The 23711-nt window shown below is 64.3% G+C and overlaps 1 protein-coding gene across 1 annotated transcript in view; it reads left to right on the plus strand.

The window, feature by feature from the left end:
• Positions 1 to 257: 257 nt before the first annotated feature.
• ABCA3 (ATP binding cassette subfamily A member 3) overlaps positions 258 to 23711 on the plus strand; it is a 66386-nt gene continuing 42932 nt past the window's right edge. The window contains exons 1-5 of the mRNA XM_068147250.1: positions 258 to 337; positions 9479 to 9571; positions 18394 to 18658; positions 21435 to 21562; positions 22478 to 22643. Of these exons, the coding sequence (XP_068003351.1) occupies positions 9518 to 9571; positions 18394 to 18658; positions 21435 to 21562; positions 22478 to 22643 (613 nt within the window). The 5' untranslated portion in view covers positions 258 to 337; positions 9479 to 9517. The remainder of the gene's footprint in view (positions 338 to 9478; positions 9572 to 18393; positions 18659 to 21434; positions 21563 to 22477; positions 22644 to 23711) is intronic.

The following is a 23711-nucleotide window of genomic DNA, read 5'->3' on the forward strand; positions in this document are numbered from 1 at the left end:
CCTGCCTCCGTCACTGTCACACTGTCACCCTGGCACTGTCACTGTCACCCTGTCGCTCTGTCGCTCTGTCTCTCTGTCCCCGTCCCTGACCCTGCCTCCGTCACTCCCAGCCGGTGACGCACGCGCCCCCCCCCTCCCCCCTCCCTCCCCTGGGCCCCTCCCGGCGCGCGGCGCCTGCGCGTGCGGGGCGGGGTCCCGCGGCGGGGCGGGGCGGGGCGGGGTGGGGCCGCGGGACCGAGCCGGGGCCGGGGCCGGAGCCGGAGCGGGGACCGGGACCGGGACCGCAGCCGGAGCCTCCCGGCCCGGTCAGCGGCTGATCGCGGAGCGGCACCGCAGGGTGAGTATCGGCGAGGCCCTCCGCGGGGGGGCAGCGGCCCTTGGGCTGCCGGTTCGGGGCCAGCCCCGCCCGGGGCTGCGGCAGCCGCCGGGGCCCTTCGCTCGGCTCCGCCCGCTGCAGGCGCCGCGCTCCGGTCCGGGCCCAACAGGGGTCCCCCAGCCCCGGAGGAGCGGCCCGGGCCCGGGATGCTGGGCCGGGGGTGAGATGCAGCGGGAGCAGGAGGCGTCCGCACGGCCGGATCCCCGGCGGGTAGCTCCGCACGGCCTGCCAGCCCCTGCCGGCCCCTGCCAGCCCCCGCCGGGGATGCCCGCACGGCCTGCCAGCCTCTGCCAGCCCCTGCCAGCCCCCGCCGGGGGTGCCCGCACGGCCTGCCAGCCCCTGCCTGCCCCTGCCAGCCCCCGCCGGGGATGCCCGCACGGCCTCTGCCAGCCCCTTGAACCCCCCGACAGCCGGGAGAAGGGCCGCGGGCTGGCGATGACCCGGCTGCCACCCGCCCCTGCCCTTGCCACCCCTCCCCGCCGCTCGGCGGGGCTGCCGGTGACCGAGCAGGTGGCAGCTGGCAGGCGCCGCACCGCGGGGCTGCCGCCATGGGGCCCCGCCGGCTCCTCCCGCAGCTACAGCCCGGCCGCACTCGCGGCTCCGGGGAGCTGCTTCTGCTCTGCTTAGCCCACGGCAAACACGGTCCCGGCACGGGCAGCCCCCGCGGAGGATGGGTTTGCCGTGGGCTCACTGCATGCCCTGGGTGGCACAGAGCTGGGGGTGGCTTGCACCGGGCCTGGCAAGAAGTCCTCCCTGGGCTCCACACCTCGTTCCTTCGCCAGGTCCAGGAGGCCACCGGCTTGGCTCTTTAGCTGTCCCTGGCCTCGCCGCTGATGGTGGTCACAAAGCACCAGCTCTGGTGCAGCAGCTTCTTCCCTCCTCTCCTGCTGCTGCCTGAGCGTGGGGGCACACTCTGGACATACCCCAGGAGCCTGCCAAGCTCCCCAGACCCACCAGCCCCCTCCTCACCTTGCTCTGGGGCAGCAGCCAGAAGCCCCAACCCTTCCCCCCAACCCCCACCCAGCTCTGGAAAGAGGACCCAGCCTCGGTGCTGTTTGTCTTTGCTTCTCTGTTTCGAAGCCCCAAGTTCCTCCCTGGGGAGCAAGCCGAGCCAGTGGGGAGCAGGGGGGTGCTGGTCTGGCAGGGGGGTGCCAGCAGCCCCTCTCACCCCACCCAGCTCGTTGGTGCCCACGAAGTTTTATTGCTGTTTGCACAACCTCCCGCACCGCAGGAGTGGTTTTTATGGGCAGTGTTGTGACTCTCCTGGCTCCATCCACAGCAGGAGGGAAGGAAATACCAGCAGGGAGAGCTGTGTGTCACTGGACACCTGTGGCTGGTCCGGGGACCAGCAGCCCTGGTGGCTTCTTGCAGGAGGTGGCTGGAGGAGAGGGGACTTCCAGGGTGTGCAGTCACAGCAGGAATCCCTCACTCTTCCCCTGAGTGTGGCCAAGCCAAGGCCTTCCTCCTGCCGTGGGGGCTTCCAGTTGCCAGCATGGGACCTGCAGGGAGCAGTTTTGTGCTCCAGCTGCAGCATGCAGAGCACTCAGCTATAGATCACAGGATGTCAGGGGTTGGAAGGGACCCAAAGAGATCATTGAGTCCAAGCCCCCTGCCAGAGCAGGGCCACAGAACCCAGCACAGGGCACACAGAACACATCCAGACAGGGCTGGGAAGGCTCCAGAGCAGGAGACTCCACAACCTCTCTGGGCAGCCTGCTCCAGGCCTCTGGCAGCCTCACAGTGCAGAAGTTCCTCCTCCTGCTGAGGTGGAACCTCCTGGGCTGCAGTTTCCATCCATTGTCCCTTGGCCTATCCCAGGGCACAGTGAGCAGAGCCTGGCCCTGGCCCTTCCTTCCTGACCCCCAGCCCTCAGCTCTTGAGAGGCATTGATCAGATCCCTCTCAGCCTTCTCCTCTCCAGACTAAGCCCCCCCAGGGCTCTCAGCCTCTCCTCCCCAGGCAGTGCTCCAGGCCCTGCAGCATCCTTGGAGCCTCCCTTGGGCTCTCTGCAGCAGATCCCTGTCCCTCCTGAGCTGGGGAGCCCAGAGCTGGATGCAATATTGCAGGGGAGGTCTCCTCAGGGCAGGGCAGAGGGGGAGGAGAAGCTCCCTGGCCCTGCTGGCCAGCCTCTGCTGAATGCCCCCCAGGACCCCCTTGGCCTTCTTGGTCCCCAGGGCAGATTGCTGTGCCCTGCAGACCTTGCTGCCCCCCAGCACTGCCAGCTGCTTCTCCTTGGGGCTGCTCCCCAGCAGATCCCTTCCTAACCCCCGCTGGGTGCCACCATCCCGGGCGCCGCTTGGTGCTCGTCGGGACCGTGGGGCTGGAGGAGGCACCCAGCAAGGTCTGCAGGGCTGACACAGTGCCTGTGCCAGTGGGTGAGGAGGAATGCTGATTTTAGATGAGGAAAAAAACCCAGGGAAGAGCAGTGTCTGCCATTTGCAGCCTGGTTTCTATGGGAACAGGACACCAGAAGAGCAGAGCTGCAGCGAGGGCTCTAAAATAGCTGCCGGCAGCACGTGGCCTCTGCTCGCCTCGCCCTGCCACAGCCCCGCCGGGAAGTGGGGCAGGAGATGGGCACAGGGTGCTGTGGCCTTCATCTCTGCCCATCCTCATCCCCAGCCCTTGGCAGGGGGCTGGCAGTTGGCACAGGGTGGCTCTGCACTGCGTGGGGGTGCTGGCCGGGCAGCGAGGGAGGCTCTGCCTGGCAGCGAGGGAGACCCTGCCTGGCCTCCACCTGTCCTGGCTGTGGGCAGCAGCCCAGGAGGCTCTCACAGAACCACAGAGTTTCAGGGGCTGGAAGGGACCTCGAAAGCTCATCCAGTCCAACTCCCCTGCCAGAGCAGCAGCACCTAGAGCAGGACACACAGCAACACATCCAGGCAGGTCCTGAACATCTCCAGAGAGGGAGACTCCCCACCTGCCCTGGGCAGCCTCTTCCAGGGCTCTGTCACCCTCACAGGGAAATAATTCTTCCTCCTGCTTCCATGGCACTTCCTCTGCCTCAACTTCCACCATTGCTGCTGCTGCTGCTGTCATTGGGTACCACCCAGCAGAGCCTGGCTCCAGCCTCTCAGGACTCTTCCTTTAACCCTGGTGAGGTCTCCTTCCTCACTGAGCTCCCTGGGCACAGCCAGGGCAAGTCCACACTTGCCTCTTCAACAGGCTGGCCCTGCCCACGGCTGGGGGGCTGCAACTGGATGGTCTTTAAAGGTCCCTTCCAACCCAAATCATTCTGTGATTCTCTGAGTCTCTGAGACTCTTCCTCCTGCCCTAGTCTGGCCTGGGAGCAGGGGAAGGGAGTTAGAAATCAACCAGGCTGGAAAAGACCTCAGAGATCATCAAGTCCAACCTGTGACCCAATCCCTAACACCTCCTGACAGCTAACCCATGGCTCCAAGGGCCACATCCAATCCCCTCTTGAACACCTCCAGGGATGGGGACTCCACCACCTCCCTGGGCAGCACATCCCAGTGGCCAACAACTCTCTCAGTGAAGAACTTTCTCCTCACCTCCAGCCTGAACCTCCCCTGGCACAGCTTGAGACTGTGTCCTCTTGTTCTGCTGCTGGCTGCCTGGGAGCAGAGCCCAACCCCCACCTGGCTCCAACCTCCCTGCAGGGAGTTGCAGAGAGCAAGAAGGTCTCCCCTGAGCCTCCTCTTCTCCAGGCTAAGCAACCCCAGCTCCCTCAGCCTCTCCTCACAGGGCTGTGCCCCAGACCCCTCCCCAGCTTTGTTGCCCTTCTCTGGACACCTTCAAGTCTCTCAATGTCCTTCTTGAGCTGAGGAGCCCAGAGCTGGACACAGGACTCAAGGGGTGGCCTGAGCAGTGCTGAGCACAGGGCAGGATGAGCTTCCTGCTCCTGCTGGCCACACTCTTCCTGCTGCAGGCCAGGATGCCTTTGCCCTGCTTCTGCTGCTCAGGAGCTGTCCTGCCAGGCACAACCAGTGGCTCTGTGGCCACCTGTGGCCTGTGAGGCACCGTCTGTGCCCAGCTCTCCCTCGCTGCCAGGCAGTGGTCCTGGATGCAGGCTGAGGGCTGGCCCCGGGCATCTCAGGGCTGCTCCAGACAGCACCTTCCAAAACCAAACCACCAAAAGGGTTTTCTCTTTTGGCTTGAGAAAAAAAAATACACCCTGAAAATCCCCCCTGGGGCTGCCCAGAGCCTGCAGAACCATTTCCACACCTGGCCTGAGTAGCTCTCTTGCAGCTGAGCTGCTTCCTTTTCCCCCCCCACCCCCCACCCCCCTGGGTGAAAGGTCCAGCGCAGGTTTTCTGGGAACACTTCAAAGCTTGGAGGCAGCTTCCTGGCACTGAGGGAAGTTTGCTGCCCTACTGGAGTGTTTGTGCAGCCCTGCAGCAGGCTCTGTGGGGGTGCTTGTGCTGGCCAAGAGCTGCTTGACATTTTCTCAGCGACAAACCTGGGGCAGGAATTTGATGGGGTGGGGGTGAGGGGGGTGAGGGGGGCAGCTTCGTCTTGGAGGGTGTGGTAGGGCAAGCAGCCAGGAGAGACTCGAGGGGCAGGAGGTGGCAGCTCTGGCAGCCCAGCAGCCTTGGCCAGCCACCGCTGTCCCCTTTGTCCTCCTTTGAAAGGAGCAGGAAAGTCTTTTAATGGCCTTGAATTGCTGTGGATTCCCTTCGGGCCGCCTCGGGAGGAAGGTTCCTGCTCCTGGGGGGAGGTTCATCTGGAGGGGTGGCAGATCCTGGGGGGTGTGGGGCCGGGGGACCTGCTGCGGGGCTGCCAGGGGCATTTCTGCCTGGGCACCCGGGAGCTGGCAGGGGGCAGGGCGATTGTGGGGAGCTCCGAGGGGGGGGCAGCAGGAACCGAGCAGCAGCTGCCCCTGCAAGGCCTCCTGTGCCAGCCCTTCCCTGCTTCCTGCTGAGTGGGTCCCTGACAGACACTGCTGGGCTGGCGGGCATGGGCTGCAGGGGTGGGCATGGGGTGCAGGGGTGGGTATGGGCAGCAGGGGTGAGCCTGGGCTGCAGGAATGAACCTGGGCTGCAGGGGTGGGCATGGGCTGCAGGGGTGGGCATGGGCTGCAGGGGTGAGCCTGGGCTGCAGGGGTGAGCCTGGGCTGCAGGGGTGGGCATGGGCTGCAGGGGTGGGCATGGGCTGCAAGGGTGGGCATGGGCTGCAGGGGTGGGCATAGGCTGCAGGGGTGAGCCTGGGCAGCAGGAGTGGGCATGGGCAGCAGGGGTGGGCATGGGCTGCAGGGGTGAGCCTGGGCTGCAGGGGTGGGCATGGGCAGCAGGGGTGAGCCTGGGCTGCAAGGGTGGGCATCGGCAGCAGGGGTGAGCCTGGGCTGCAGGGGTGGGCATGGGCTGCAGGGGTGGGCATGGGCTGCAGGGGTGAGCCTGGGCTGCAGCGGTGGGCATGGGCTGCAGGGGTGGGCATGGGCTGCAGGGGTGAGCCTGGGCTACAGGGGTGGGCATGGGCTGCAGGGGTGAGCCTGGGCTGCAGCGGTGGGCATGGGCTGCAGGGGTGGGCATGGGCTGCAGGGGTGGGCATGGGCTGCAGGGGTGAGCCTGGGCTGCAGGGGTGGGCATGGGCTGCAGGGGTGGGCATGGGCTGCAGGGGTGAGCCTGGGCTACAGGGGTGGGCATGGGCTGCAGGGGTGAGCAGGGGCTGCAGGGGTGGGCATGGGCTGCAGGGGTGGGTATGGGCTGCAGGGGTGGGCATGGGCTGCAGGGGTGAGCCTGGGCTGCAGGGGTGGGCATGGGCTGCAGGGGTGAGCCTGGGCTACAGGGGTGGGCATGGGCTGCAGGGGTGGGCATGGGCTGCAGGGGTGAGCCTGGGCTACAGGGGTGGGCATGGGCTGCAGGGGTGAGCAGGGGCTGCAGGGGTGGGCATGGGCTGCAGGGGTGGGTATGGGCTGCAGGGGTGAGCCTGGGCTACAGGGGTGGGCATGGGCTGCAGGGGTGAGCCTGGGCTGCAGGGGTGGGCATGGGCTGCAGGGGTGGGTATGGGCTGCAGGGGTGAGCCTGGGCTGCAGGGGTGGGCATGGGCTGCAGGGGTGGGTATGGGCTGCAGGGGTGGGCATGGGCTGCAGGGGTGGGCATGGGCTACAGGGGTGGGCATGGGCTGCAGGGGGGCCCTGTCCTGCAGGGGTGGCCCTGGGCTGCAGGGGGGCCCTGTCCTGCAGGGGTGGGCATGGGCTGCAGCGGGGCCCTGTCCTGCAGGGGTGGGCATGGGCTGCAGGGGGGCCCTGTCCTGCAGGGGTGGGCATGGGCTGCAGCGGGGCCCTGTCCTGCAGGGGTGGGCATGGGCTGCAGGGGGGCCCTGTCCTGCAGGGGTGGGCATGGGCTGCAGGGGGGCCCTGTCCTGCAGGGGTGAGCCTGGGCTGCAGGGGGGCCCTGTCCTGCAGGGGTGGGCATGGGCTGCAGCGGGGCCCTGTCCTGCAGGGGTGGCCCTGTCCTGCTGTCTGCTGCCCAGAGGAGGATCCTCCAGCCCAGGCAGCCCTTGCTGCTGTGGAAATCTGCCTCCCCTGCCTGGAGGGGCAAACAGAAGCTGGCTTTGATTTTGCCCTGGGCTCTGGGTTGGGAAGGAGAAGGTGCTGACCAAGGCAGCTCCTGTAGGGCTTGAGGAGCTGGTGGCACAGGGCAGGATGGGTGATGGCTGCTGGCTGCTTTGCCTGCTGCCCTCCGTGGCTCTGCCCTCGCTGCCAGCTGCCAGGCCTCTGACCCAGGCGTGCTGGGAGCCCAGCTGGGGCTGCCAGGCTGCCCTCTCCCCCCTTCTGGGGCTCCAGCAGGAGGGGGCAGTCTCTTCTCCATTGCACCCCGTGTTAGAACAAGGCTGGAAACTGCAGCCCAGGAGGTTCCACCTCAGCAGGAGGAGGAACTTCTGCACTGGGAGGCTGCCAGAGGCCTGGAGCAGGCTGCCCAGAGAGGTTGTGGAGTCTCCTGCTCTGGAGCCTTCCCAGCCCTGTCTGGATGTGTTCTGTGTGCCCTGTGCTGGGTTCTCTGCTCCTGGGTTCTCTGCTCCTGCTCTGGCAGGGGGTTGGACTTGATGATCTTCCAAGGTCCCTTCCAACCCCTAAAATCCTCTGGCCCTGTGATTCTCCTCTCACTGTGGCACCCTCAGCTCCCTGGGGCTAAGGAGCCGATAGCCATCCTGCCTGGGGCTGCAGAAGCTGCTGTTGAGCCTCTGCTGGGGCAGTGCTGCTGCACCCTTGCCCCTGCAGCAGCTTTCACAGAACCCTGGAAGCATTTAGGCTGGGAAGGACCTTTTGTGATCCATTCCAACCACTTTTGGTGCTGTCAGGCTTTGGAGCCCAGGCTTGCAGGGTGAGCCTGGCAGCTGCCCAGGCAGGCAGGGTGCAGCCAGGCTGAGGGGTGCTGCTGTGACCCAGCTGGGCCCCTTGCTGTGGGAGGAGGGGGGCTGCCCTCGGGGGCTGCTGGGCTGGGGCAGCGTGGGCAGGTGGCTCTGCTGGTGCCAGGGCTGCCCTGTCTCTGTGCCATGCTGCTGGGTGACTCACTGGGAGTGTGCAGTCACAGCCCTGGCTCCTGGGGGGACAGCAGAGCTTTGTCAGGAGACAAAAACCCCCAGCCTGGAGGGCTGGCAGATGCTGCCCAAGAGGGGGAGGGCAGGGGCCTGTCCCAGCAGCAACCTGCCCTGCCCCTTCCTCAGCCAGGCAGGGGCTCTGCTGGCAAAGTGCTGAGCATTGCACTGCCCCATCCTGTGTGCTGCAGGAGCACAGCTCACAGGGTCTCAGGGGTTGGAAGGGACCTCTGAAGGTCTTCCAGCCCAAGCCCCCTGCCAGAGCAGGAGCAGAGAACCCAGCACAGGGCACACAGAACACATCCAGACAGGGCTGGGAAGGCTCCAGAGCAGGAGACTCCACAACCTCTCTGGGCAGCCTGCTCCAGGCCTCTGGCAGCCTCCCAGTGCAGAAGTTCCTCCTCCTGCTGAGGTGGAACCTCCTGGGCTGCAGTTTCCATCCACTGCCCCTTGGCCTAGCCCAGGGCACAGTGAGCAGAGCCTGGCCCTGGCCCTTCCTTCCTGACCCCCAGCCCTCAGCTCTTGAGAGCCATTGATCAGATCCCTCTCAGCCTTCTCCTCTCCAGACTAAGCCCCCCCAGGGCTCTCAGCCTCTCCTCCCCAGGCAGTGCTCCAGGCCCTGCAGCATCCTTGGAGCCTCCCTTGGGCTCTCTGCAGCAGATCCCTGTCCCTGCTGAGCTGGGGAGCCCAGAGCTGGATGCAATATTGCAGGGGAGGTCTCCTCAGGGCAGGGCAGAGGGGGAGGAGAAGCTCCCTGGCCGTGCTGGCCAGCCTCTGCTGAATGCCCCCCAGGACCCCCTTGGCCTTCTTGGCCCCCAGGGCAGATTGCTGTGCCCTGCAGACCTTGCTGCCCCCCAGCACTGCCAGCTGCTTCTCCTTGGGGCTGCTCCCCAGCAGATCCCCTCCCAGCCTCTGCTGCTGCACTTGGTTCTTCCTGCCCAGAGGAGGAGGAGGCACTGCTTGAGATCTTCACCAGGCCCAAACCCCTGGGCTGTGAGGGTTTTACCCCTGGACTGTGAGGACTTCACCCCTGGGCTGTGAGGGCTTCACCCCTGGACTGTGAGGACTTCACCCCTGGGCTGTGAGGGCTTCACCCCTGGGCTGTGAGGACTTCACCCCTGGGCTGTGAGGGCTTCACCCCTGGGCTGTGAGGACTTCACCCCTGGGCTGTGAGGGCTTCACCCCTGGGCTGTGAGGACTTCACCCCTGGGCTGTGAGGGCTTTGTCCCTGGGCTGTGAGGGCTTTGTGGCTTCTCCAGGCTGCTGTCTGCTGTTGTGGCACTCAGTGCTCCCCGTGCCTAAGGAGAGCTGTTCCCTGCCTGCCTGCCTGCTGCTGGGGAGTGCTCCCTGAGCCTGCCAGGCTGGGGCTCTGAGGAGCAGCTGGGGTCACTCTGGGTGCTTGCAGCAGGAAGCACAAGCTCAGGCTCCTGGCGGTCAGCAGTGACCCTTGGAGAGGGAACACAACAGTTTTTGTTCCCCTGTTTGAAGCCAGGCTGGAGGCAGAGAGCTGCCCAGGGGCTGCTGGGGGGTGGGAGGTGGGGTGCTGGGGGATGGAAGGTGAGGTGCTGCCCTCCCCTGAGGGGCATTGACCCCTTCTCCTCTCTTGCAGGGTGCTGAGGAGCAGCAGTGGTCCCCTTCTGATGGGAGGATGGTTGTGCTCAGGCAGTTTGGGCTGCTGCTCTGGAAGAACTACATCCTGCAGGTAGGCTGGCACCGAGCTGCTGGGGCTGCTGGGCACAGCACAGCCTGATGCCCCAGCAGGCCTTCACCACCAGGGCCCAGGGCATCTCCTGGGGGCCAGCTGGTTGGTCTGTGCCTGTGGTGTGATCTTGTGCCAGGGGGAGGTGGGCAAGGCTGTGTGTCCCTGTGCCCCCTGGCACACACTGTGCTTCTCCCTCCTTTTGCAACCCAGCTGTCAGCTCAGCTCCCCCTGCTCCAGGGGCAGGATGGACCCAGGCAGCCTCCTGCCCCACGGGGGAGTTCTTCAGCTCCTCTGGAGATGCTGATTGCGGCCCCCCCCCAAAGTCAGGTCAGATGGGGCCCTGAGCATCCTGGGCTGGTAGGAGGTGTCCATGCCCATGCCAAGGGCTTGGAACTGAGTGACCTTGAAGGTCCTTTGCAGCCCAACCCCTTGGCTGGTTCTCTGCACAGTGCCTCCAGACCCCCAGGGCCCAGGTTTTGTGTCCTTCCACACAAGCATCCTTTGGGGGGGGCTTAAAAAATGCATCCAGCCTCATCCTGGCATCTCTCCCAGCCCTGTGTGGCAGCTCCCTGGTGAAGAAGGATGTTGAGTCCTCCAGGGGCTCTTTGCCTGCTGCCTGGCAGCATCTGCCTGCTGCTGGAGAAGGCTTTTACACCTCGGGGCAGGCTGCGGGCAGGCGCTGGCACCCAGAGCCAGGCCTGGCAGAGGCTGGAGGAAGAGGAGGGAGCAGGGCTCACCACAGCCTGGCTTGGCACTGGCACTCCTGGCTTGGCACTGCACTACCCCTGCTGCAGATCTGGGCTTTAAAAATAAACAGCTGCTGTGCTACCTCTGCTGGCTGCTGCCTGTGCTGTGCTGTGTGCTGTGTGCTGCCTGTGCTGTGCTGTGCTGTGCTCTGTGCTGCCTGTGCTGTGCTGTGCTGCCTGTGCTGTGCTGTGCTCTGTGCTGTGCTGCCTGTGCTGTGCTCTGTGCTGCCTGTGCTGTGCTGTGCTCTGTGCTGTGCTGCCTGTGCTGTGCTGTGCTCTGTGCTGTGCTGCCTGTGCTGTGCTCTGTGCTGCCTGTGCTGTGCTGTGCTCTGTGCTGTGCTGCCTGTGCTGTGCTCTGTGCTGCCTGTGCTGTGCTGTGCTGCCTGTGCTGTGCTCTGTGCTGCCTGTGCTGTGCTCTGTGCTGTGCTCTGTGCTGCCTGTGCTGTGCTCTGTGCTGTCTGCTGCCTGTGCTGTGCTGCCTGTGCTGTGCTGTGCTGTGCTGTGCTGCCTGTGCTGTGCTGTGCTGTGCTGTGCTCTGTGCTGCCTGTGCTGTGCTGTGCTGCCTGTGCTGTGCTGTGCTCTGTGCTGTGCTGTGCTCTGTGCTGTGCTGCCTGTGCTGTGCTCTGTGCTGCCTGTGCTGTGCTCTGTGCTGTGCTCTGTGCTGCCTGTGCTGTGCTCTGTGCTGTCTGCTGCCTGTGCTGTGCTGCCTGTGCTGTGCTGTGCTGTGCTGTGCTGCCTGTGCTGTGCTGTGCTGTGCTGTGCTCTGTGCTGCCTGTGCTGTGCTGTGCTGCCTGTGCTGTGCTGTGCTCTGTGCTGTGCTGTGCTCTGTGCTGTGCTGCCTGTGCTGTGCTCTGTGCTGCCTGTGCTGTGCTCTGTGCTGTGCTCTGTGCTGCCTGTGCTGTGCTCTGTGCTGTCTGCTGCCTGTGCTGTGCTGCCTGTGCTGTGCTGTGCTGTCCTGTGCTGCCTGTGCTGTGCTGTGCTGTGCTGTGCTGCCTGTGCTGTCTGCTGCCTGTGCTGTGCTGTGCTGCCTGTGCTGTCTGCTGCCTGTGCTGTGCTGTGCTGCCTGTGCTGTCTGCTGCCTGTGCTGTGCTGTGCTGCCTGTGCTGTCTGCTGCCTGTGCTGTGCTGTGCTGTGCTGCCTGTGCTGTGCTGTGCTGTGCTCTGTGCTGCCTGTGCTGTGCTGTGCTGTGCTGTGTGCTGCCTGTGCTGTGTGCTGCCTGTGCTGTGTGCTGCCTGTGCTGTGCTGTGCTGTGCTGCCTGTGCTGTGCTGTGCTGTGCTCTGTGCTGCCTGTGCTGTGCTGTGCTGTGCTCTGTGCTGTGCTCTGTGCTGTGCTGTGCTGCCTGTGCTGTGCTGTGCTCTGTGCTGCCTGTGCTGTGCTGTGCTGTGCTGTGCTGTGCTCTGTGCTGTGCTGTGCTGCCTGTGCTGTGTGCTGCCTGTGCTGTGCTGTGCTGTGCTGTGCTGTGCTCTGTGCTGTGCTGTGCTGTGCTGTGCTCTGTGCTGCCTGTGCTGTGCTGTGCTGTGCTGTGCTGTGCTCTGTGCTGTGCTGTGCTGCCTGTGCTGTGTGCTGCCTGTGCTGTGCTGTGCTGTGCTGTGCTCTGTGCTGTGCCGTGTGCTGCCTGTGCTGTGTGCTGCCTGTGCTGTGCTCTGTGCTGTGCTGTGCTGCCTGTGCTCTGCTGTGCTGTGCTCTGTGCTGTGCTGTGCTGTGCTGCCTGTGCTGTGCTGTGCTGTGCTGCCTGTGCTGTGCTGTGCTCTGTGCTGCCTGTGCTGTGCTGTGTGCTGCCTGTGCTGTGCTGAGCTGTGCTGTGCTGTGCTGTGTGCTGCCTGTGCTGTGCTGAGCTGTGCTGTGCTGTGCTGCCTGTGCTGTGCTGTGCTGAGCTGTGCTGTGCTGCCTGTGCTGTGCTGCCTGTGCTGTGCTGTGCTGTGCTGCCTGTGCTGTGCTGTGCTCTGTGCTGCCTGTGCTGTGCTCTGTGCTGCCTGTGCTGTGCTGTGCTGTGCTGTGCTGTGCTGTGCTGCCTGTGCTGTGCTGTGCTCTGTGCTGCCTGTGCTGTGCTGTGTGCTGCCTGTGCTGTGCTGAGCTGTGCTGTGCTGTGCTGCCTGTGCTGTGCTGTGCTGAGCTGTGCTGTGCTGTGCTGCCTGTGCTGTGCTGTGCTGTGCTGCCTGTGCTGTGCTGAGCTGTGCTGCCTGTGCTGTGCTGTGCTGTGCTGTGCTGCCTGTGCTGTGCTGAGCTGTGCTGTGCTGTGCTGAGCTGTGCTGTGCTGTGCTGAGCTGTGCTGTGCTGCCTGTGCTGTGCTGAGCTGTGCTGTGCTCTGTGCTGTGCTGTGCTCTGTGCTGCCTGTGCTGTGCTGTGTGCTGCCTGTGCTGTGCTGAGCTGTGCTGTGCTGTGCTGCCTGTGCTGTGCTGTGCTGAGCTGTGCTGTGCTGTGCTGCCTGTGCTGTGCTGTGCTGTGCTGCCTGTGCTGTGCTCTGTGCTGTGCTGTGCTGTGCTGTGCTGTGCTGCCTGTGCTGTGCTGAGCTGTGCTGTGCTGTGCTGAGCTGTGCTGTGCTGTGCTGCCTGTGCTGTGCTGCCTGTGCTGTGCTGTGCTGCCTGTGCTGTGCTGTGCTGCCTGTGCTGTGCTGTGTGCTGCCTGTGCTGTGCTGTGCTGAGCTGTGCTGTGCTGCCTGTGCTGTGCTGTGCTCTGTGCTGTGCTGTGCTGTGCTGTGCTCTGTGCTGTGCTGTGCTCTGTGCTGTGCTGTGCTGCCTGTCCTGTGCTGTGCTGTGCTGTGCTGTGCTGAGCTGTGCTGTGCTGTGCTGTGCTGCCTGTGCTGTGCTCTCTGCTGCCTGTGCTGTGCTGTGTGCTGCCTGTGCTGTGCTGTGCTGTGCTGTGCTGTGCTGTGCTGTGCTGCCTGTGCTGTGCTGTGTGCTGCCTGTGCTGTGCTGTGCTGTGCTGCCTGTGCTGTGCTCTGTGCTGTGCTGTGCTGTGCTGTGCTGCCTGTGCTGTGCTGTGCTGTGCTGTGCTCTGTGCTGCCTGTGCTGTGCTGCCTGTGCTGTGCTGTGTGCTGCCTGTGCTGTGCTGTGCTGTGCTGTGTGCTGCCTGTGCTGTGCACTGTGCTGCCTGTGCTGTGCTCTGTGCTGTGCTGTGCTGTGCTGTGTGCTGCCTGTGCTGTGCTCTGTGCTGTGCTGTCTGCTGCCTGTGCTGTGCTCTGTGCTGCCTGTGCTGTGCTGTGCTGTGCTGTGTGCTGCCTGTGCTGTGCACTGTGCTGCCTGTGCTGTGCTCTGTGCTGTGCTGTGCTGTGCTGTGTGCTGCCTGTGCTGTGCTCTGTGCTGTGCTGTCTGCTGCCTGTGCTGTGCTGCCTGTGCTGTGCTGTGCTGCCTGTGCTGGCTGCTGTCTTGGTGGCCTTCCAGCAGCAGAGTGTGAGCAGAGGGAGCTGCAGCAGGGCTGCTCTGCAGCCAGGAGCGTGCTCCGTGGGTGTGGTGGGTGCCTGCACATCCCCCTCTGCACCCCAGACCCCTGTAGGGTGTTGTGGCCGTGCTCCTGGGTGCCTTGCCCTGGGTGCCCCTGCTCTGGCAGGGGGCCTGGCCTGGATGCTCTCCAGAGGTCCCTGCCAAGCCCTGCCCCTGCGGTCCCTCGATGCCACAGCAGCTCTGCAGGGGGCACAGGGACATGCTCCGGGGTCGCTGTTGTGCTTCTCATCTCCCCTGCCGGCAGAGCCTGCCCTGCTCCACACCTCCCCCGCAGCCAGGCTGCTGCCGAGGCTGCAGAGCTCCGCAGGCGGCCGCGGGGCGCTGGCTGGCCCCGGGCTGGGCAGCCCTGGCCGGGGGGAGGTGGTGCTTGCGGGTGGGTGTCCCCTGGCAGCTCGGCAGCAGGGCAGCTGGGATGGCTTCTGCAGCAGCCCGAGCCCGCGGGGAGCCGCTCCGGAGGCAGCCCAGCAGGGAGGCTGGGGGGGGAGGACCTCGGGAGTAAACCAGCCGCAGGCAGCTGCTCCTCCAGAGCTGCACCTAAAAACCCATCAGACGTCTGCAGCCTCGGCCTCGATCGGGGTGGCCTTTGGCCAGGCTTCTCCTTGCCCTGCCTGCCTGCAGCTGCCACCTCCTGGCCGTGCTGCCAGGGCTGCTGCCAGGGCCAGAGAGGGCAGCTCCTCTGGGGCAGGCCCCAAAGAAGGGCCTTTGGCTTTGGCAGGGCTGCTGAGAGCTGGGGTGGTGTGGGGAGGGATGGACACCCCCTGTGCCCCCTCCTGACAAAGCAGGGCTGGGCCCCTGCCTGAGGGCTGAGCTGCTCTGAGCTGCTCAGCTCCTGCCCCACTGAGGCTCTGCCCCCCTTGGGGTGACCTCAGCTGCTGCTTCCCCCCTGTTTGAAGAGCAAAACCTGATGGGGAAGCACTTTGGAGCAGTTGTGCCAGGCCCAGGGGGGATGGTTTGAAGTGCAAGAGGGAGGCTGAGAGCGGAGAGAAGGAGAAATGTTTGGTGCTGAGGGTGGGGAGAGCCTGTGCCAGGCTGCCCAGAGAGGTGGAGCTGCCCCATGGCTGGCAGCAGTGCAGGGCAGGTTGGTTGGGGCTGGGAGCAGCCTGCTGTGGCTGCAGCTGTCCCTGCTGCCTGCAGGGCTTGCCCTGGAGGGGCTCTGAAGGAAGCTCCCTTCCAACCCAACCCAGCCCAGGACTCCCTGATTCTCTCATTCTAAACCCAGGCAGAAATGCAAACTGCCTTCTGGTCTCCTCTCAACCCCTCCCAGCCTCAGCTCTCAGCCACAGGAGGAACTCTTGCACTCCCCAGCTGCCATTTGCATCTCCTTGGCTGACCAAAGAGGCTGTGAGGACCTGGGGTCCCCAAGGGTCCCTCAGCTTTAGAGCCAACAGCTCCCCTGTGGGGCCAGGCTGGGAGAGCTGGGGCTGTGCAGCCTGGAGAAGAGAAGGCTGCAGGCAGACCTCAGAGCAGCCTCCCAGTACCTGAAGGGCTCCAGGAGAGCTGGGGAGGGACTCTGGACAAGGGCCGGGAGTGCCAGGCCCAGGGCCAATGGCTTTGAGCTGGGAGAGAGGAGACTGAGAGTGGAGAGGAGGAAGAAATCCTTTGCAGTGAGGCTGGGGAGACTCTGGCCCAGGCTGCCCAGGGAGGTGGTGGAGTCCCCATGGCTGGAGGGGTTCCTGTGACCATGGGGCTGTTCAGTCTGCAGAAGGCTGCAGGAGACCTCCTGGGGGCCTTGCAGTGCTCCAAGGGCTGAGCAGAGAGCTGGGGACAGAGTGCTGAGCAGGGCCTGTTGGGCCAGGCCCAGGGGGGATGGTTTGAAGTGCAAGAGGGAGGCTGAGAGTGGAGAGAAGGAGAAATGTTTGGTGCTGAGGGTGGGGAGAGCCTGTGCCAGGCTGCCCAGAGAGGTGGAGCTGCCCCATGGCTGGCAGCAGTGCAGGGCAGGTTGGTTGGGGCTGGGAGCAGCCTGCTGTGGCTGTTGGAGTAGAGGAGTTTTAAAGGTCCCTTCCCAGGCAAACCAGGCTGGGATTCTATGGCTCCACTCTGCAGAGGGATGAGGAGGGTAGCTCCATGCTCAGCACAGCTCCACTCCTGGCAGCTGAGGGCTGCAGGGGCTGTGGTGGCAGCTGAGGGCTGCAGGGCTCTGGTGGCAGCTGAGGGCTGCAGGGGCTCTGGTGGCAGCTGAGGGCTCAGGAGCTGTGGTGGCAGCTGAGGGCTCAGGAGCTGTGGTGGCAGCTGAGGGCTGCAGGGCTCTGGTGGCAGCTGAGGGCTCAGGAGCTGTGGTGGCAGCTGAGGGCTGCAGGGCTCTGGTGGCAGCTGAGGGCTGCAGGGGCTCTGGTGGCAGCTGAGGGCTGCAGGGGCTGTGGTGGCAGCTGAGGGCTGCAGGGGCTCTGGTGGCAGCTGAGGGCTGCAGGGGCTGTGGTGGCAGCTGAGGGCTGCAGGAGCTGTGGTGGCAGCTGAGGGCTGCAGGGGCTCTGGTGGCAGCTGAGGGCTGCAGGGGCTGTGGTGGCAGATGAGGGCTGCAGGGCTCTGGTGGCAGCTGAGGGCTCAGGAGCTGTGGTGGCAGCTGAGGGCTGCAGGATCTCTGGTGGCAGCTGAGGGCTGCAGGAGTTCTGGTGGCAGCTGAGGGCTCAGGAGCTGTGGTGGCAGCTGAGGGCTGCAGGGGCTCTGGTGGCAGCTGAGGGCTGCAGGGGCTGTGGTGGCAGCTGAGGGCTGCAGGAGTTCTGGTGGCAGCTGAGGGCTCAGGAGCTGTGGTGGCAGCTGAGGGCTGCAGGATCTCTGGTGGCAGCTGAGGGCTGCAGGAGTTCTGGTGGCAGCTGAGGGCTGCAGGAGCTGTGGTGGCAGCTGAGGGCTGCAGGAGCTGTGGTGGCAGCTGAGGGCTGCAGGGCTCTGGTGGCAGCTGAGGGCTGCAGGGCTCTGGTGGCAGCTGAGGGCTGCAGGAGCTGTGGTGGCAGCTGAGGGCTGCAGGAGCTGTGGTGGCAGCTGAGGGCTGCAGGGCTCTGGTGGCAGCTGAGGGCTGCAGGGGCTCTGGTGGCAGCTGAGGGCTGCAGGGCTGTGGTGGCAGCTGAGGGCTGCAGGGGCTCTGGTGGCAGCTGAGGGCTGCAGGGCTGTGGTGGCAGCTGAGGGCTGCAGGGCTCTGGTGGCAGCTGAGGGCTGCAGGGCTCAGGTGGCAGCTGAGGGCTCAGGAGCTCTGGTGGCAGCTGAGGGCTGCAGGGGCTCTGGTGGCAGCTGAGCTGCTGCCTGCAGCCCTTGGCTGGTGCAGGCAGGGGAACAGAGCAGCGAAGAGCCCTGCTGGGCACAGACCCATGCCATGCCCTGCCTGCTCACCTGGGATGGGTGCCTGACCTCTGCAGAGCTGCTCCTTGTGCCAGCCTGGCCCAGCACAGTGATCTTTGGTGATCCAGGCCAGGCAGGAGGTGCTGTAAGCAGCACTGAGTCTGCAGTGATGCCAGGGAGGGGCTCTGCTGTGGCATCCAACCCAGCTGCTGAGCTGGCAGAACAGTGAGAGTAAACCTCCTGGTGCTCCTCCTGCCTGCTGTCCCTCCTCTTTCCAGGCTGGCAGAGGGCAAGGTGGCAAACCCTGTGCCTTGTAAAGCCCTTCTTAGCCAGAGCCCTCACAAGAGGTTAATGCTGCTGGGCACATGTTCTGAGAGAGCAGCCCTGAAGCCCTGCAGCCAGAGCTGCTCCCTGCTGCTGGGGACACCTCAGGAGCTGTCACTGCAGGGATGGAGGTCTGGCATCCAGAATCCCTGCACCCAGAGCTGCTCCCTGCTGCTGGGTGAAATCATAGAAACCTTAGAATGGGTTGGGTTGGAAGGGACCCTAAAGATCATCCAGCTCCAAGCCCCTGCCATGGGCAGGGACCCCTCCCACCAGCACAGGCTGCTCAGGGCCTCATCCAGCCTGGTCCTCAACACCTCCAGGCAGGAGGCAGCCACAGCCTCCCTGGGCAGCCTGTGCCAGAGTCTCCCCAGCCTCACTGCAAACAATCTCTTCCTCCTCTCCACTCTCAGTCTCCTCTCTCCCAGCTCAAAGCCATTGGCCCTGGGCCTGGCACTCCCAGCCCTTGTCCCAAGTCCCTCCCCAGCTCTCCTGGAGCCCTTCAGGCACTGGAAGCTGCTCTGAGGTCTCTCAAATGCTCCAGCTTTGCTGCCTGGGTGCATTGCCCAGCCTCAAATCCATTGCCCAGTTGCTGTCCCTGGGCAGCACTCAGCAGAGCCTGGCCCCAGCCTCTTGCCCCCCACAGCTCCTTTAGCTCTTGCTGAGCATTGCTCAGCTGCCCTCTGGGGCTGCTCTTCTGCAGGCTCTCAGCCCCAGGGCTCTCAGCCTTTGCTGCTGCCAGAGCTGCTCCAGGCCCCTCAGCAGCTCTGCAGCCTGCCCTGGGCTCTCCCCAGCAGTTCCCTGTCCCTCTGCAACTGGGGAGCCCAGAGCTGTTCCCATGTTCTGGATGTGGCCTCCCTAGGGCAGAGCAGAGGGGAGGCATCACCATTCCCAGGCTCCAGAAGACCCCAGGGTGTGAAACCTTCTGAAAGGCAGCAAAGCTGCTGCTGGGTGTTGCCTGCACTGCCTGCAGCCCCTGGCAGGGTCTGCTGCAGCTGCAGGGTTCCCATCTCACCCTGGCTCCCTTTCTGCCCCCTGCAGAAGCGCCAGATCCTGGTGACGCTGATCGAGGTCTGCCTGCCGCTGCTGTTCGCTGCCATCCTGATCGCCCTGCGGCACCGAGTGCACTCCATCAGCCACCCCAACGGCACCCTCTACCCGCCCCAGCCCCTGGATGACCTCCCAGCCTTCCTCCACCGCCGCCCCCCCGGCAGCCCCTGGCAGCTGGCGTACGTCCCCTCCAACAGCAGCGCCGCCAGGAGCATCGCCGAGGCGGTGGAGAGAGCTCTGCCCATCAGCATCCGAGGTGAGCAGGGCCCAGGCTGCTCTGAGGTGAGCAGGGCCCAGGGTGCTCTGAGGTGAGCAGTGCCCAGGGCTGGCTCTGAGGTGAGCAGTGCCCAGGGTGCTCTGAGGTGAGCAGTGCCCAGGGCTGGATCTGAGGTGAGCAGTGCCCAGGGTGCTCTGAGGTGAGCAGTGCCCAGGGTGCTCTGAGGTGAGCAGTGCCCAGGGCTGGCTCTGAGGTGAGCAGTGCCCAGGGCTGCCTGGGAGGTGAGCAGTGCCCAGGGCTGGCTCTGAGGTGAGCAGTGCCCAGGGTGCTCTGAGGTGAGCAGTGCCCAGGGCTGCTCTGAGGTGAGCAGTGCCCAGGGCTGGCTGGGAGTGAGCAGTGCCCAGGGCTGGCTCTGAGGTGAGCAGGGCCCAGGGTGCTCTGAGGTGAGCAGTGCCCAGGGCTGCTCTGAGGTGAGCAGTGCCCAGGGCTGGCTCTGAGGTGAGCAGGGCCCAGGGTGCTCTGAGGTGAGCAGTGCCCAGGGTGCTCTGAGGTGAGCAGTGCCCAGGGCTGCTCTGAGGTGAGCAGTGCCCAGGGCTGGCTCTGAGGTGAGCAGTGCCCAGGGCTGCTCTGAGGTGAGCAGTGCCCAGGGGTGCTCTGAGGTGAGCAGTGCCCAGGGCTGGCTCTGAGGTGAGCAGTGCCCAGGGTGCTCTGAGGTGAGCAGTGCCCAGGGCTGCTCTGAGGTGAGAAGTGCCCAGGGTGCTCTGAGGTGAGCAGTGCCCAGGGCTGGCTCTGAGGTGAGCAGGGCCCAGGGTGCTCTGAGGTGAGCAGTGCCCAGGGCTGGCTGGGAGTGAGCAGTGCCCAGGGCTGGCTCTGAGGTGAGCAGGGCCCAGGGCTGGCTCTGAGGTGAGCAGTGCCCAGGGCTGGCTCTGAGGTGAGCAGTGCCCAGGGTGCTCTGAGGTGAGCAGTGCCCAGGGCTGGCTCTGAGGTGAGCAGTGCCCAGGGCTGGCTCTGAGGTGAGCAGTGCCCAGGGCTGGCTCTGAGGTGAGCAGTGCCCAGGGCTGCTCTGAGGTGAGCAGTGCCCAGGGCTGCCTGGGAGGTGAGCAGTGCCCAGGGCTGGCTGTGAGGTGAGCAGTGCCCAGGGCTGGCTCTGAGGTGAGCAGTGCCCAGGGCTGCTCTGAGGTGAGCAGTGCCCAGGGCTGCTCTGAGGTGAGCAGTGCCCAGGGCTGCCTGGGAGGTGAGCAGTGCCCAGGGTTGCCTGGGAGTGAGCAGTGCCCAGGGCTGCTCTGAGGTGAGCAGTGCCCAGGGCTGGCTCTGAGGTGAGCAGTGCCCAGGGCTGGCTCTGAGGTGAGCAGTGCCCAGGGCTGGCTCTGAGGTGAGCAGTGCCCAGGGCTGCCTCCGTGGCACAGCAGCCAGGCCCAGTTCTGACAGCTTCCTGGAGCCTTGGAGTTGGATGGGTTGGGAAATCCCTCCCTGAGCATCCAGCCCAACACCAACAGAACCCCACCATGGCCACCAAACCCTGGCCCCAGCTGCCATGGCCACAGGGTTCTGCAGCCCCTCCAGGCATGGGGACTCCACAACCTCCCTGAACGTTTCAGCACCCCCTGGTCCAGAGTGACAGTGGTCAGGGTTTGCTCTGGAGCTGCTTCCTGCTGTCTAGCCCCAGCCTCTTGCCCCCCACAGCTCCTTTAGCTCTTGCTGAGCATTGCTCAGCTGCCCTCTGGGGCTGTTCTTCTGCAGGCTCTCAGCCCCAGGGCTCTCAGCCTTTGCTGCTGCCAGAGCTGCTCCAGGCCCCTCAGCAGCTCTGCAGCCTGCCCTGGGCTCTCTCCAGCAGTTCTCTGTCCCTCTGCAACTGGGGAGCCCAGAGCTGGATCCAGGGCTCCAGATGTGGCCTTGCTAGGGCAGAGTAGAGGAGGAGGGGAACCTCCCTTGCCCTGCTGGCCACACTCTTCCTCATGCCCTGCAGATCACCATTGGCCTTCTTGGCCATGAGGGCACCTTGCTGGCTCATGGTTATTTCCTGTCCCCAGCACTCCCAGCTCCTTCTCCCTGCAGCTGCTTCCCAGCAGGTCTCTCCTCACCTGCCCTGCTGCATGGAGTGAAGGCTCTTTGGCTGAGACTTCCCATGGAGCCTGCTGCTGGCTCAGCACCCTGCAGCTCATGTGCCTGGCTCATGCTGAAGGGCTGCACTTGAGTCCCTCCCTGCTCCTGGAGCTCCCCCTGCCTCCCTGGCCCTCCAAAAGAGGGGGCACAGGCTGGGGAGGGGTAAGGACAGAGCTCCTGAGCTGGGCTTCATCCCACACAGCCTTTGGCTTCAAGTGCTTTCAAGCTGTGAACTTAACTGCCTTTGCTGCTCCCAGAGCTGCTTCAGGCCCCTCAGCAGCTCTGCAGCCTGCCCTGGGCTCTCTCCAGCAGTTCTCTGTCCCTCTGCAACTGGGGAGCCCAGAAGTGGACCCAGGACTCCAGCTGTGGCCTTGCTAGGGCAGAGTAGAGGAGGAGGGGAACCTCCCTTGCCCTGCTAGCCACACTCTTCCTCACGCTCCCCAGGCCACCATTGGCCTTCTTGGCCATGAGAGCACCCTGCTGGCTCATGGGGAGCTTGCTGTCCCCCAGCACTCCCAGCTCCTTCTCCCTGGAGCTCCATCTTGAACTGGGGAGTCCAGGACTGGATCCAGCACTCCAGATGTGGCCTTGCTATGGCAGAGTAGAGGGGGAGGAGAACCTCCCTTGCCTTGCTGTTTTTGGGGGTGGTTGAACATCAGCCCCTGAGGAGCTGCCATGCTGTGTGCCCACATCTGCCTTGCCCTCTCTGCAGCTCAGGGCTTCGCCTCGGAGCAGGACTTTGAGGACTACATCAGGACCGACAACCGCTCGGGCAGCGTGCTGGCTGCCATCGTCTTCAGGCACCACTTCCCCCACAGCACAGCCCCTCTGCCCCTCCAGGTGAGCAGGACAGGGGGCACAGAGGCACAGGGGGGCTGAGGACGTGGGGGTGGGATGGCAGCACCTCCCTGCCCCACACAGCACAGGTTTGCAGGTTGCATCAGGTCGGAAGGGACCCTCCGAGGTCATCCTGTCCAACAGCCCTGCAGGCAGCAGGGGGAGAGGAGCAGATTCAGATAGGATGTGAGGAACAAGTTCTGCACCAGGAGGCTGCTGGAACACTGCAACAGCTTGTCCAGGGAGGTGCTTGGGGCTTTATGCCTGGAGAGATGCAAGGTGAGGCTCAACAGGGCTCTGGGCAACTTGAGCTAGTGGAGGATGTCCCTGCTGAGTGCAGGGAGGCTTGGACTGGATGAGCTTTGGAGGTCCCTTCCAACAACACAGAACTGGCAGGGTTGGAAGGGACCTCAAGGCTCAGCCAGTTCCAACCCCCTGCCATGGCCAGGGACACCTCACACCACAGCAGCTTGCTCACAGCCACCTCCAGCCTGGCTGCAAACACCTCCAGGCAGGAGGCTGCCACCACCTCCCTGGGCAACCTGTGCCAGGCTCTCACCACCCTCCTGGGCAACAACTTCTTCCTAAGGTCTAAGCTACCTCTTCTCTCCTCTAGCTTGGATCCATTCTCCCCAGTCCTATCCCTACCCCACACCCTCTAAAGTCCCTCCCCAGCTATCTTGTAGCCCCCTTCAGACACTGGAAGGCCACAAGAAGGCCTCCTCAGAGCCTTCTCCTCTCCAGACTGAACAACCCCAGACCTTCCAGTGTGAACTTGGGGATCTGTCTGAACATCTCCAACTAGATCAGGCTGCTTAGGGCCACCTCCAGTCTGCTCTTGAATGCCTCCAGGGGTGGGGCCTCCACCAGCTCCCTGGGCAGGCTGGACCCCTCAGAGGCTGTGGCTTCTCCTTGCAGGTCGACTATGAGCTGCGCTTCAAGTACAGCCCCCGGAACGCGCCCCGCAGCGAGCAGACAGGGCTGAACCCCAACCTGGACCGGGACTGGCACACCAGCTACCTCTTCCCCCTCTTCCAGCTGCCTGGGCCCCGGGAGGCCAAGTATGCTGATGGGGGGACACCAGGTGAGGCCTCCTGTCCTCTGCTGTGGGCTGCTGCAGGGCCAGAGGGGGGAGGGGATGGCCTCTGCTGCAGGGCAGCTTGGTCTCACAGAGTCGCAGGATGGCTTTGGTTGGGAGAGACCTTTCAGAGCATTAACCCAGCTCTGCCAGCTCACCACCAAACCATGCCCTCAGCACCACATCCCCATGGCTCCACCACTGCCCTGGGCAGCCTGGGCCAGGCTTTGACAACCCATTTGGGAAAGGAATTGTTCCTCATGGCCAACCTGAACCTCCCCTGGCACAACCTGAGGCCATTTCCTCTTGTCCTGTCACTAACCCATGGCTCCAAGTGCCACATCCAATCCCTTTTTGAACACCTCCAGGGATGGGGACTCCACTACCTCCCTGGGCAGCACATCCCAGTGGCCAATTCCTCTTGCTGGGAAGAACTTTCTCCTCACCTAGAGCCTAAACTTTGCCTGGCACAGCTTGAGACTGTGTCCTCTTGTTCTGGTGCTGGTTGCCTGGGAGCAGAGCCCAAGCCCCACCTGGCCTCAGCCTCCTCTCAGGGAGCTGCAGAGAGCAAGGAGGTCTCCCTCAGCCTCCTCTTCTCCAGGCTCAACACCCCCAGCTCCCTCAGCTGCTCCTCCCCAGCCCTCTTCTCCAGACCCTTCCCCAGCTCAGTTGCCCTTCTCTGGCCCTGCTCCAGTTCCTCAGTGTCCTTCTGGGGGTGAGGCCCCCAAAACTGAGCCCAGGATTCACGGTGTTGCCTCAGCAGTGCTGAGCACAGGGGGACAGTCAGTGCCCTGCTCCTGCTGATCCAGGCCAAAAGGGATTCACTGAGCTTTTGAGTAATTCATTTGAAGCAATTCAATGAATTCTTTTCAAGGAATTCTGTTGATTTTTTTTCCTAATTAATCCATTCAATGCAGCTTTTTTTTTCCCCTCCACTATTTGTTTATTACTTATCCTATTTCATTCCATTTTCCCCCTGTGACCTCCTGGCCACCACTGGCCTCTGGGTAGCTTCCTCCGAGCAGGTTGGGAGGAGAATCAATTTCCCTCCCCTCCAGGTTTGGAAACCTCAAT

Source organism: Melanerpes formicivorus, unplaced genomic scaffold, assembly GCF_026170545.1.
Source record: "Melanerpes formicivorus ecotype bairdi unplaced genomic scaffold, bMelFor1.0.p_v2 SCAF_14, whole genome shotgun sequence".
Classification (NCBI taxonomy): Eukaryota; Metazoa; Chordata; class Aves; order Piciformes; family Picidae; genus Melanerpes; species Melanerpes formicivorus.